General features: G+C 34.8%; 1 protein-coding gene across 13 annotated transcripts in view; it reads left to right on the plus strand.

The window, feature by feature from the left end:
- Nucleotides 1-3,452: 3,452 nt before the first annotated feature.
- Nucleotides 3,453-14,593, plus strand: part of LOC127807360 (G-type lectin S-receptor-like serine/threonine-protein kinase SD1-13) — a 32,150-nt gene continuing 21,009 nt past the window's right edge. For 3 of the 13 annotated variants that reach the window (XR_008024656.1, XM_052345142.1, XM_052345141.1), the window contains exons 1-8: nt 3,457-3,517; nt 4,116-5,512; nt 5,673-5,777; nt 5,859-6,061; nt 11,406-11,616; nt 11,704-11,941; nt 12,038-12,188; nt 12,307-12,637. Coding sequence is in view for 10 of the 13 variants with exons in the window: in XM_052345142.1 (XP_052201102.1) it covers nt 4,222-5,512; nt 5,673-5,777; nt 5,859-6,061; nt 11,406-11,616; nt 11,704-11,941; nt 12,038-12,188; nt 12,307-12,615 (2,508 nt within the window). In the remaining 3 variants the exon portion in view is untranslated. Of the gene's footprint in view, nt 3,518-4,109; nt 5,513-5,672; nt 5,778-5,858; nt 6,062-6,130; nt 6,342-6,427; nt 6,666-6,771; nt 6,923-7,043; nt 7,572-9,528; nt 10,786-10,906; nt 11,053-11,133; nt 11,337-11,405; nt 11,617-11,703; nt 11,942-12,037; nt 12,189-12,306; nt 12,808-13,549; nt 13,717-14,593 lie in introns of those variants that run through there. The other 10 variants (XR_008024657.1, XR_008024658.1, XM_052345139.1 and 7 more) reach the window with 9 other exon arrangements.

Below are 14,593 nucleotides of genomic sequence, written 5' to 3' on the forward strand. Positions count from 1 at the left end.
TCAAAATATGTTCAGAAATGGATTTAATATCTATTATAATAAGCTTGTTCGATCTCTCCTATTTAAAATAGTAATTCTTCTTTTAAGTAGCACTTTCATTAGTTATTCTTTCACTTGACATGCTAAGTCAATTTCAACAATTTCCAAAGCAAATTCAATGTCTTACTTTCATCTCCTAAAGTTTGAACCAATCAAAACTTGTATATGATAACATTACCGTTATTCATAGCAAAAGAAATTGTATACAAAAGAAATAGGACACAACTTATTAGATGTTATAGATATATAATAATTTAATCATAATGAGCGATCAGACAAGCGATATGCTGAATTCACACTAATAGGTCGTGAGTTCAATTCTTGTCTTATGTAATAAGATAAAGTCTCACATCTACGATTTATTTTATATATTGAAATATCTTAAGTTATATGTTTAGTTTGAGGTGCATATTTGCACATTCCTCTTTGGGTAGAACATGTAATATGCACATGAAACAAGTGAAATCAATAGAGAGAATACAATAGTCAATAATATTGAAAATCATCCTATTTGGGCAAAAAAATTTCAAAAACTAGTGTCTTTATTGCGTTTGTTTTATCCAGTCAAATTAGTTGATACATAAAAATCCTTTTGAAGCATATTACTAAATGCAATGAATCCAAATTTTTTAATACAAAAATGAAAATCACATATATTAATATGAACAAATCACTTTGATGATAAATGCTCACACTAATTTAAGTAATTTTTAAATTGAAAATTAAATATGCCCAAGATTATATAACAAACCATATTTTACAACATGTATATATGATCATCAAACAAGTGTGCATAACATTGTAGTAGAAAATATTAAGTGTACTTGGGCGAAAATAAAATGAAATAAATTTTTTATTATTTATTTTATTTCAGTTTTTTATTTTAAATGGGTCAGGTTTAGTGGGTCGGGTTGATCTAGTCCAGATCTGTGTGGATCGGATCTAGGGTCGGGTTCCTTCCGTCGAAATCGTGTCGGAGACCCGTCTCTTTCAGAAATCACATAGGTTTTCTTTTTTCTCTTAACTGCCGCTGCCGCCCCTTCTCTCCTCTCCTTCTCTGCAACTTCATCGCCGAACAGTCAATCCCCGTTGCCGTAGTTAAGATGACCCTCACCATAGTCGTTGTCGCTGCAGCCTTCATCGTCAAAGCATGAAGCTGCGTTGGAGATGGCGGACGATTGCAAGCAATTTACCATCGACTTTGGAGACGGCGAACACAGGTGGTCGGAGAAGACGGTCACAGGCGAAGACGGTCGTCTTGGCCGGAGAAGATGAAGTGACGCAGCAGAGGGTAGCGACGATTCCCGTTGTATAGGAACGACAGCACCGAGTAATTGGAGACGTCGAGGGGAAAACGATGATAAGAGAACGATCAAAGAGATAGAGTTTGATTATTTCTTTGGGCAGTATATTCTTGTTCATGAGAAGAAAAAAAATCCTAGAGAAATTTAACTTATTACAACAGTTTTATATATAAAAAAAAAACCGAATCAATCAACGGTTTTATTTTATAATAAAAGCAAGCCTTGGAAATAAAGGGGCGGGTTCTTAAAAAATTCGCACAATCGTGCTCTGAGAGCACATGTAGAATATTCAAATGATATGAATTTAACAGAAAACTAAATATAGATAAAAAATAATATAATAAAATTTTATATGATCCGACTTTACATTGTATAATAGTCACCAATACGGATATCAAATCAAAATTGATATTAGTTGATAAGATTTTTCTCCCATTATTTTTTAGACAAGTAATTGTTCAATAACACAAACATATAATATGTTAGGCGTTAAAAAATTCTAACTTAATATTATTATTTAAAGTAATTAATAGGGAATTTAGTTATAAATAAAATATTTATCTAATAACCTTTCTATTACGGATTAATTAGATAATGAACTATACTCTGTTTTCAGTCACATTTGAGTTAAAAAAATTGGTGTGCACATTTTACTAACAATTAGTTAGACTATTATTAATAAGAAAATTATTGTGCATGTCTCTTAAAAAATATAATAGACCATATTATCATTTTAATTTTAACAAAACAAAATCATTAGAATTAACGATAGCCCACCCAAAATATTTTCACCATACGTATAAGTTATTATGCCACTTTTTTCAAAAGGATTTCACTATGCCTCTAAAATATGCTGTGAAAGGAAGGTTTTTTGAGAAATTATAAGATGTAATCAATTTAAGAGAACTATTAGTGGAGCTTGTAAGTAGAAGAAGGAATACTAATTTCTACGATGATAAATAATTTTTTAGCCTTTTAGGATGTATAAGTCCCTTTGTCTCGGACCATTAGTCTTAAAAAATATTAGTTGTTTCACTTACAAATTTGAATCTTTATTGTTTGAAAGATGCGAATGCTTAACTTATAAATTAATTAATTAATCACATGGGTACTAAATTTTTAGGTATGAAAAGCTGTGGAATGATGAAAAAGACAACATCGTGAAACTAATAGATCCGAGGATTGCTTTTGAGGGCTTGCAAATGGAGATATTGAGATGCATTCACGTTGGCTTACTCTGCGTGCAAGAACAATCGCGTCAATAAATTTATTTATTTGTCAATAAATAAATTAATAACACTTTTTTAAGCTTATTAAAATTCATATATGATGAGTTATAATTGATTAATTATGAGATATAATTTATTTATTTGTCAATAAATTTAAATATTTATTATTTTATCAAATAACTCCATTATTATACGCAATTCTTATTATTTTTTTTTTACAATCTTTTAGGCGTCTCTCTTCAATTCTCTTGATTATTATGTTATATAATTAATTAATTATTAAATAATATAAAATAAAATAATACACAATAATAAAGTCATGTAAACAAACAGATTGTCCGGGTCACCTTAACTCCATCCCCCGTTAATTACAAGTAAATTAATAAATGCAAAGTTTAAATAAGATTAATGGACTTCTTTATTGTTGTCTTCCATTCCCTACTATTTTTTCTCTAAACCCAATTTCTATTTGGGTCTTCAAAGTGGCTTGGGTTTTAGAAGAGTTGGGTCGGGCAAGGGGATCCTCGGGTTTGATGCTGGATCGGGGTTAAGCACCCATTTCTCTTTCAATCGGCCGGAATCCATTTTGGGTTTCTGCCTTCCGCCGGCAGAATTGAGGGGGAAATACGAGAGGGGAGAGAGAAGAAAGGAAAGGGGAAAGGGGAAGACGCGGCGAGGATCTGCCCACGGAGTGCTGGCTATCGCCGGCCGATTCGAAAAGGAAGGAAGGCTCACCTGAAGTCGCGACCGCCTGTAATTTTTCTGGTTTCTCTCTCTCTTTTCTTTCTCTTCGTTCTCCAGCGAAGCCCATCTCGTTCTCTCTCTCACTTTGCATCTTCCGGCGACCAAAATCAGAATGGAAGGAATGTAAAATACAAATGGAAAGTTTTTCTGTTAACTCGTCGGCGACTGAACCTTCTTTCTTGTTCTTATCTCATTCTTGCTGTATGTTCTCACTCTTTCTTCGTTATCTCTCTCAATTTTGTGTTTTTCTTTTCTTTCTATATTTATTAAAATATGCAGTTATATACTTATTTCCTAAGGCATATATATTGCATACTGTACGTAAAGTGGCCATCTCTCCCCTTCTAGAGATTGTGGTCAAATGAATCTTATTCAAGCCTTCTTTGACATTGGATCTAGCTGAACGTTAGACGTGATTATAACTATGAGTCTCCTAGATTAAACGATTAGTCAGCAAAGGATGTTGAGAAGAACGTTCAGGTTCCAGACAAAATCCCCCAAAAGTAGTCAAACAAATTTAATTAACTGTATGTTGTCAAAATACGACCATAGGTTAGGAACTTTCAAAGTAATTGTGATGTCCTGATAATTTATATTTTTTTCCCAAGAGCCATATGTAAATTGTGGAACCACATAGATATCAAATTTAATAACAATCTTTTAATGTTTTTTTCTTCATCTCTTATACGTGTAATCATATGTTTGGCCTCTTAAAAAAAAAAATGGCCGTTAGTGAGTTACTTCCTTTGACAGTATGTAAATAAATATTATGAATTCTGACCACTGAACAATGAACAAGGACTTTTCCATCGGCTATGCCCAGCTGGGGCTGGAAGTGAGAAGAATTGAACAGATCAAAAACTACAATTTCATGGCATTGGAAGCAGTAAAGTTCCAAGGAAGCCATGGAACTCATCATCTGTGAAGGTGCAATGCTATTTCTTCTGTTTAATCTTCTGTTCTTTTCTTGTTTTTGCCTGAAGGTTTCCATTGCCAGAGACACCATTACACTTGCACAGCCCATTGCCGATTCTGATACCATCATCTCCAGCAACGGGGCTTTTGAATTGGGATTCTTCAGTCCTGCTAACACCACCAATCGGTTTGTCGGAACCTGGTATAGCAACATCTCGGTGAAGACCGTGGTGTGGGTAGCTAATAGAAATAGGCCTTTGATTGATTCTTCCGGGACCATCTCAATATCTGAAGACGGAAATCTGGTGGTTTTGAATGGACAGAAAGAGATCATTTGGTCTTCAAATGCTTCAATCTCAGCGGCAACAAATGCCCAGCTGTTAGATTCTGGGGACCTTGTCCTGCAGGATAACTCGAGCGGAAAGACAATTTGGGAGAGTTTTCAGTATTCTTCGAACTCATTTCTAGAGAAGATGAAAATCAGTAGTGATGTGAATACAGGGGAGAAAACCCTTTTGAAATCATGGAAAAGCCCTTCTGATCCATCATTTGGCAGCTTCTATTTGGGGATTAATCCTTTACCTGTACCTGAAATATTTGTATGGAAAGATGGTTCCCCTTATTGGCGCTCTGGACCTTGGAATGGTCAGATCTTCATCGGAGTTCAAGACATGGTTTCTTTGTATCTTAATGGTTTTAATGTTGTGGATGATAAACAAGGAACTGTCTATATGACTTTCACTTTTGCAGATCAGTCTTCGCTAATATACTTCATGCTAAATCACAATGGAACTTTGATGGAGAAGTATTGGAGTGAAGAGGAGCAAGAGTGGGAGGTTACCTGGCTGGCTCCAGCAACTGAGTGTGAAGTTTATGGCAAGTGTGGGCCATTTGGAATTTGCAATTCCAAGGGTTTGCCAATTTGTTCTTGTTTGAAAGGATTTGAGCCAAAGCACGTGGAGGAATGGAACAGTGGGAACTTCTCCAGTGGTTGTGTCAGGAGGATGCAATTGCAATGTGAGAGAAATAGCAGTAGTAGCCAAATGAGCAAGAAAGATGGGTTTCTGAAGCTAACTATGGTGAAGGCACCTGCGTTCGAAGAGTGGGCAGCTGCTCTACAAGATGACTGTGAAGCCCAATGCTTAAAGAATTGTTCTTGTACAGCTTATGCTTATAATTCAGGCATCGGTTGCATGTTATGGAGTGGAAGCTTATTAGACACACAGAAATTTTCAAGAGATGGGGTCGACCTTTACATTCGTGTGGCCAATTCGGAGCTAGGTAATGTTGCCTGCTTTATCCATATTTTTCCACAACTCAAATACCTGACAGCTTAACCAATGAAGAAGAAAACCACAACCTCGGCCAAGTTTTCTAATGAACTTGTCCTTGTGTGATAGATTTGGCCAAAACACTTTCTGACAGTAGTTCTGTTTCACAGATAAAAACAGGGATATAAAAATAATTGTGATACCAGTGATCATAGGATCAATTGTCATTGTGGTATGCGGGTGCCTTTTATATGCTCGGATGGTTAAACAGAAAGGTATGATTTGTCGTGTCAAACTCAAGAAAAACCTTTGATTGTATTAGGTAATAAGTGACTGAAAATTGGCTTCTGATTCAGGAAGGAATGGTGTCAACAAGCTTCCCTTCAAGAAATTTTTGACATCTCCAGAGCATTTGACTGAGATTATGCTTGGTGAAAATGTGAGCCAAGACAAGCTAGAAGAACTACCATTGTTCAAGTTCGAGGAGTTGACAATTGCTACAAACAATTTCCACATAACTAATAAGCTTGGTCAGGGTGGGTTTGGTCCAGTATACAAGGTAATGCTTGTTCATAAAGGTTGGTTATCTTTTTCTTGAAAAGTGAAAGTAATATAGTGATTCTTATAGGGGAAATTGCCAGATGGACAAGAAATAGCGGTGAAAAGGCTTTCAAGATCCTCTCAACAAGGGTTGCAAGAGTTTATGAATGAGGTTAGGGTGATCTCTAAACTCCAACATCGCAATCTTGTTAGACTCCTCGGTTGCTGTGTAGAAAGAGAAGAAAAGATGTTGATCTATGAATACATGCCAAATAAAAGCTTGGATGCATATCTATTTGGTTAGTAGATTCGGAAAATTCATAGATATTTGTTGTGATCCACAGTTGTTTTGAACTTCAACATTTTTTTTATAACATTGTTTCAGATCCGCAAAAACAAGAATCCTTAGACTGGAGTAAACGATTCAAAATCATTGAAGGGATAAGTCGAGGCCTTCTCTACCTTCACCGGGATTCTAGACTAAGGATCATTCATCGGGATCTAAAGACAAGTAACATTCTCTTAGATGAAGGCCTGAGCCCGAAAATTTCTGATTTTGGCCTCGCAAGGATTTTTGGTGCCAATGAAGATCAAGCCAATACGAGAAAGGTTGTTGGAACATAGTAAGTAATGCCACTCTTTCAAAAAAGATTTCATTATTTCAGCGGGAGAAACTTTTTTTTTTTTTTTTTTTCTTGTGAATTTAATGGAATGCAATTTGGAAATCAGTGGGTATATGGCTCCAGAATATGCCATGGAAGGGAAATTCTCAGAGAAATCAGATGTATATGCCTTTGGAGTACTGTTACTGGAACTTGTAAGTGGAAGAAGGGGCGCTAGTTTCTACAATGATGGACAATTTTTTAACCTTTCAGGATATGTAAGTCCACTTGTCTTGCAGCTTAGAAATCTAATTGTTCATTGCTTCAAGGTTTTCCTGACAGATGCCTAGGCTCAACTAGTACATTATTAATCAGTTCACACGGTTACTAAATTTTCAGGCATGGAAGTTGTGGAATGAACACAAGGCTGTGGAACTAATAGATTCTGGGATAGTTTCCCAGGGCTCGCAATTGGAGATATTGAGATGCATTCATGTTGGCTTGCTGTGTGTACAGGAATTTGCAAGAGATAGGCCAACCATATCAATGGTTCTGTCCATGCTGAGCAGTGAAATTGCTCGTCTGCCCCTGCCCAGGCAGCCTGCATTCACTCAGCCATCGCCCTCTCCACAAACACAATCTGCACACCAAAATCCAGAGAGATGTTCCACCAATAAGTGCTCTATTACAATTATAGAAGCTCGTTGATATTAATAATAGTTTATATAATATATTGATTTTTTTTATTCTATTCTACTTTCAGTCTCAGATATATCTAATGCGTGTATATGACCAATAAACCACATAGTAATGGAGCGCGTGTTTTGATGTTTTTCTTAATCATATAACTATATATTTAAAAATATAGACAGGTACTTGACTTCTTAGTCTTTTTCTGGAAACAAGGCATGTGAATTGCCCTTATCTCTTACAATTTTTCAGTGGTAATTCGTGCCGGTTCTTATTTAAGAGCGAGATTTAGAATTTAATACCTTGAAAAATAAACATCAATGAACAGTGAAGCCCTTCTTTGATTATTTTCTGTTTTACAAGTCTTTAAAATATTAAAAATTTTAGACGAACATTCTTGTATAACTATAAATTTATTACTGTATTTCAATAATAATAATTATTATTAATTATAATATTAATTTTTCACTTGAAGTACTAAGTTGGATAGTGATACATGAACAAATTATGATTTATTGATATTCATATATTAATAAATAAAATATTAATTTGTAAGCTAAATGTCATTTTCTTATGTCATGCAAGACAACATTAGAAATTGTTGAGATTGAAAGATGCTCATGGTTTAATCTAACGATTGTCTACCAATTTATTTGAGTTTAGAATAAAAGAAAAAACCATGATTAAATTATTAAACATAAAAGATTTACATTAAAAAATATATGAATAAAAAAATATTATTATGATAATATTGATATAATAATTTTGAGATATAAAAATCTATTTCTAGACCTAATACTCATATATAAATATATATAAAATATTATTTTATATATTTTTATTTTTTAATAAAAAATAAATCATAAAATTAAATCTATAATTATAAATATATTTCAATTACAATCAAATTTCAATTTTTATTCACAACGATCACAGTAGTCATGTCACGCTCATTATGAGATATTTTATATCTTTTTCTTTGATAAAAAATGGTCAGTGAGGGTGATAGCCCCATCAATGAAAAACCATAATATGAGTCCATTTCAAGCTATCGTATTGAATTTACTGTTACACGTGCTTTAAAAAAAATATTGATTTTAGTGGTAAGTTTTAATGAACATAATGTGACTATGGGTGTAAAAAGATAAATTTTGATTTTGATTCTTATTTCGATTTCGGTTTTGATTCTTTATTTTTAGGAATTAGAACCAAATTGTAAGTCTTCGATTCCAATTCTAGGTTTTGAACTAAAACAAAACAAAAGAAAAAATTTCGATTCGATTTTAGAAGAATGATTTTAGTTTGATACACGATTCGAACTAGATCGAGATCAGCTCTACTTCAATGCAAATAATGCAATCAATCATTCATTTATTTATTTTATTATAAAATTATTATTTTCATAAATAAATTTAACAAATAATTCTAACAAATTAAGCAAAATTTATAATGAGTTTACTCAAACTTAACAACTAATAATAATCTTACTCAAAATTAATAATATCTGCTCACTATATAAATGATTATGAACTCTTGTTAATTTTGAGTAGACTAATAAGAATAATTGTTAAATTTAAATAAATTATTATAAAATTTATTAAATTATAAAAATTATTATGTAGATATAATATTTTTAAATTTATTATTTTCTAAGGAAAAGTTTGGCTTGCTATGTGAAGCTGAGGTGCTGATAGTTTTTGTGCAATACTGTGAAAGTCACTACAGGGAAATTGACTTTTTTCTATAAAGCCATTTATTAAAATAAAATTATATATGTCTCCAATCCAAGTGTAATATATCTTTCTAAACTATTTAATTATTTTAATAAAAGTCTAGTAGCTTTCCAGAGTAATTGCAATGGAATGGTACAAGATATCTCTTAGAATTTCTTAGATTTATAAAGTTAAGATTTAGAATTTTGTTTTTCTTTCATACAACAAAAAATAATTATTAAATAAGTAAATAAATAAATTAGCGTGCTTAACAAGAACTAACTCGATGGATGGATGCAAATTGTTAATTGTGCAAGCAATTAAATATGAATTAACCTATTAATTAATATTCTTTTCTAATTATGTAATCATTTCTTAAAAATTTTGATCGTTATTTCTCTGCTAACGTGGAAATAAATAAATATTTTAATTTGTCAGAATAATAATTGAGAGATAATAAGGTACAACAATGCGATTTCTTCCGCTCCATATTCTGTTCTTTTCTTGTTTTTGCCTGCTGAAATTTTCCACAGCCAGGAGAGACACCATTACACACGCACAGCCCATCGCTGATCCTGAAAGTATTATCTCCAGCAACGGAGCTTTTGAATTGGGATTCTTCAGCCCTGCTAACACCACCAATCGGTTCGTCGGAACCTGGTATAGCAACATCTCGGTGAAGACCGTGGTGTGGGTAGCTAATAGAAATAGGCCTCTGATTGATTCTTCCGGGACCATCTCAATATCTGAAGACGGCAATCTGGTGGTTGTGAATGGACAGAAAGAGATCATATGGTCATCAAATGCTTCAATCTCGGCGGCAACGAGTGCCCAACTGTTAGATTCTGGGAACCTTGTCCTGTAGGATAGCTCGAGTGGAAAGACAATTTGGGAGAGTTTTCGATATCCTTCCGACTCATTCATAGAGAAGATGAAAATCAGTGGTGATGGGAATACTGGGGAGAAAACCATTTTCAGATCATGGAAAAGCCCTTCTGATCCATCAATTGGCAGCTTCTCTTTCGGGATTAATCATTTACCTCTACCTCAACTCTTTGTATGGAAAGACGGTTCCCCTTATTTGCGCACTGGACCATGGAATGGTCAGATCTTCATCGAAGTTCCAGAGATGAATCCTTTTTATCTTAATGGTTATAATTTTGTGGATGATAAAGAAGGAATTGTCTATCTGACTTTCACTGTTGCAGATAAGTCTTCGCCAATATACTACAAGTTGAATCACAATGGAACTTTGATGGAGAAGACTTGGAGTGAAGAGGAGCAAGAGTGGGAGGTTACCTGGCTGGCTCCAGCAACTGATTGTGAAGTTTACGGCAAGTGTGGCCCATTTGGAATATGCAATTCCAAGGGTTTGCCAATTTGTTCCTGTTTGGAAGGGTTTGAGCCAAAGCGTGTGGAGGAATGGAACAGTGGGAACTTATCCAGTGGTTGTGTCAGGAGGATACAATTGCAATGTGAGAGAAATAGCAGTAGTAGCCAAATGAGCAAGAAAGATGGGTTTAGGAAGCTTACTACGGTGAAGGCCCCCGCGTTTGAAGAGTGGTCAGATACTCTACAAGATGGCTGTGAAGCCCAATGCTTAAAGAATTGTTCTTGCACAGCTTATGCTCATGATTCAGGCATCGGTTGCATGTTATGGAGTGGAGACTTATTGGACATACAGAATTTTTCAGGAGGTGGGGTCGACCTTTACATCCGTGTTGCCAATTCGGAGCTAGGTAATGTTGCTTGTTTATCCATATTTTTCCACAACTCAAATACTCGACAGCTTAACAAATGAAGAAGAAAACCACAACCTCGGCCAAGTTTTCTAATGAATTACTTGTCCTTGTGTGATAGATTTGGCCAAACACTTTTTGACGGTTGTTACTGTTCCACAGATAAAAATAGGGACATAAAAGTAATTATAATTCCAGTGATCATAGGGTCAATTGTCATTGTGATTTGCGGGTGCCTTTTATATGCACGGATGGTTAAACAAAAAGGTATCATTTATCATCTCAAACTCAAGAAAAATCTTTGATTGTATTAGCTAATAAGTGACCGAAGATTGGCTTCTAATTTAGGAAGGAACTGTGTCAACAAGCTTCTCTTCAAGAAATTTTCAACATCTCTAGAGCGTTCTACTAAAATAATGCTTGATGACAATGTGAGCCAAGTCAAGCTAGAAGAAATACCATTGTTCAAGTTCGAGGAGTTGACAATTGCTACAAACAATTTTCACGTAACTAATATGCTCGGCCAGGGTGGGTTTGGTCCAGTATACAAGGTAATGCTTGTTCATAAAGATTGATTATCCTTTTTTTGAAAAGTTAAGGTGAAATAGTAATTATTACAGGGAAAATTGCTAGACGGACAAAAAATAGCGGTGAAAAGGCTTTCAAGATCCTCTCAACAAGGGTTGAAAGAGTTTATGAATGAGGTTATGGTGATCTCTAAACTCCAACATCGCAATCTTGTTAGACTTTTCGGTTGCTGCATAGAAAGAGAAGAAAAGATGTTGATTTATGAGTACATGCCGAATAAAAGCTTGGATGTATTTCTATTTGGTCAGTAGATTTGGAAATTTCATAGATATTTATTATGATTAGCAGTTATTTTTTAACTTCAACACATTTTGTATAACATTGTTTTAGATCCACAAAAACAAGAACTCCTAGATTGGAGTAAACGACTCAAAATCATTGACGGTATAAGTCGAGGCCTCCTCTACCTTCACCAGGATTCTAGACTAAGGATCATTCATCGAGATCTCAAAGCAAGTAACATTCTATTAGATGAAAGCCTGAGCCCAAAAATTTCTGATTTTGGCCTGGCAAGGATTTTTGGTGCCAATGAAGATCAAGCGAATACGAGAAGGATTGTTGGAACATAGTAAGTAATGCCACTTTTTCGAAAAAGACTTCATTATTTCAGCACGAGAAACTTACTTTTTTCTATAAAATTAATGGAATGCAATTTGGAACTTAGTGGATATATGGCTCCAGAATATGCCATGGAAGGGAGGTTTTCAGAGAAATCAGATGTATTCGCCTTTGGAATACTATTATTGGAGCTTGTAAGTGGAAGAAAGAACACTAGTTTCTACAATGACGAACAATTTTCTAACCTTTTAGGATATGTAAGTTCACTTGTCTTGCTGCTTAGAAATCTAATTCTTCAATACTTCAAGGTCTTTCTATCAGATGCCTGGGCTCAACTTGTACATTAATCAGTTCACACGATTACTAAATTTTCAGGCATGGAAATTGTGGAATGAACACAAGGCTGTGGAACTAATAGATTCTGGGATAGTTTCCCAGGGCTCACAAATGGAGATGTTGAGATGCATTCATATTGGCTTGCTGTGTGTACAGGAATTTGCAAGAGATAGGCCAACCATGTCAATGGTTCTGTCTATGCTGAGCAGTGAAATTGCTCATCTGCCCCCTCCCAAGCAGCCTGCATTCACTCAGCCATCGCCCTCTGCACAAACACAATCTGGACACCAAAACCCGGAGAGATGTTCCACCAATAAGTGCTCAATTACAATTATAGAAGCTCGTTGATATTTCTAATAGTTTATACAAGGTAATGATTTTTTCTTTCTACTCTAGTTTTAGTTTCAGATATATGTAATGCATGTACATGTACTTGAACAATAAACTGCATATTAACTAAGGTAGTTTAAAGAAGGCCAGTTTGCAATTGTTAACACCTTGAAAAATAAAATTAAGTGTCCAAATAGTTGAACTTGATAATGTATCATTGTTATTATTGTGTTTGAAAAAGTTCGTCCAACCCCAAAATAGATCAAGAGGAAGAAGCCCAGAGATGGAGGCTTTGAAGACTTTCCCAAGAGAGTAGTCCATGGGAAATCCTCATGGGGGTCTTTCTTAAATCCCTCCAACAGCCTTTATTGGGTCCCAAACATATAATCTTTGGGAGATCCTCTGAATTATAGTTTGTCAAGAATGTGTCAACTTATCTATGTGATTTTTACTTATAGATCAGGAGGAAACAACCCCAAAAGACATGGATGTTCTTTCACCTATTAGTTTTAACCTTTATAAATATGGAATCATCTTTTCAATTGAGATACGCAAGAACTCCTATGTAAGCTATTTGAATACTTTTCTATTTTTTTGTTGAAACTGATTTAAACATAAGAGAGTTCGTGCAAAAAATACCTTGTACCCCTAATTGTCTTCTATTTTATAGGTCTTATAGAGATTAGAAATTCAAAATTGATCGATATGATCAATTTTTATTGCAATATCATTAAAATATCATTAACTGTTCATTTCAAAAAATCATAATTTAACAAATTGAGTAGATTTAAAAAATCGTAATAGTTTTTTTTTTTCAAAATTTCAAAATTGTGGCATTTATCAAATTTCAACAATACATCATCCAAATCTATTTGTGCTAAAATTGCTCGTATTTTCATTTGCCATTATGAAAATCTATCGACGTTCAAATTCAGCTGACTGTGATTCGTAGGCCCGCAATGAGGAGATAAGCCCAAAATGTAAGGAGGAAGAACAAAATAGAAAGAGTACAAAGAATTTTTACGTGGTTCGGCCAGAATGATGTTTACTCCACGACTATCCTCTGGGTGTTCTGGCAGAGTAACAATATGTTATTCTTCTTCTTCTCTTTTTACAAAGGTATTTTGACCCCTATTTATGGTGAAAGTGTTTACAATTGCATAAAATACAAAAGTATAAAGATGATATAATGGGGGACAACTTGTTCTTATCATCTGCATAAAATCAGGAGTGAGATCCTCATTACGAGGGATCTGGTTTGCTTTAGATAAAGTGAATGAGTCCCTGCCTCTAGTTGTTTAGAAGCTTTGTTGTCTATGCAAGCTGAAGGATTAAACCAGCGAGCTGAACAGTTAAGCCAGCGAGCTAGAAGCATTGTTGAGAGCTCGTTAGGTATATCGCTAAGAGCTCGCTGGAAGCCTTACTGGGAGCTTGCTAGGAGCTTGCTTGGTTCAGCTATTATAAGCTTACTTGATACCCGCGATCTGAGCTCGGGTCCAATGACGTGCGACCTCATTCTGAAGATTTTGGCCTTGGTTTTGTTGAGCCTCGGGAGATTGGGCCGGCCTGCTGAGTCGAGACTAGCCCGCTTAGCTCTTTTTGGGAAATACCCATAACATAAGCCCCCCTAACTTATAGTGCGATCTTTGGACTAGGAGCTGATACAAACCATTTGAAGCGGGCTTCACGAGCTACCAATCTGTTTGTTAGACCTTTGCCCAATCGAGCACAAAGTTTTAAGTGAGATTTCGACAAGATGGCACTTGAACCAATCTTTCATATGTAATTTAAAATTAGCCCCGGGAAGCTTTTGCACATCTAGATAAGCTCAAGAGTGTAACTTGCACGATACTTTCAGAGTATAAGCTCAGGATGAATCTTTTGGATATAAGTTAAGATAAACCCAAAGAATTTTTAGCTCGCGACTTAGTACATTTGTAATAGCTAGTCATTGATCGACATAATAAAATATGTGTCCAGTAGGTTGCAAATAGCC

This window comes from Diospyros lotus, chromosome 8, assembly GCF_014633365.1.
Source record: "Diospyros lotus cultivar Yz01 chromosome 8, ASM1463336v1, whole genome shotgun sequence".
NCBI lineage: Eukaryota > Viridiplantae > Streptophyta > Magnoliopsida > Ericales > Ebenaceae > Diospyros > Diospyros lotus.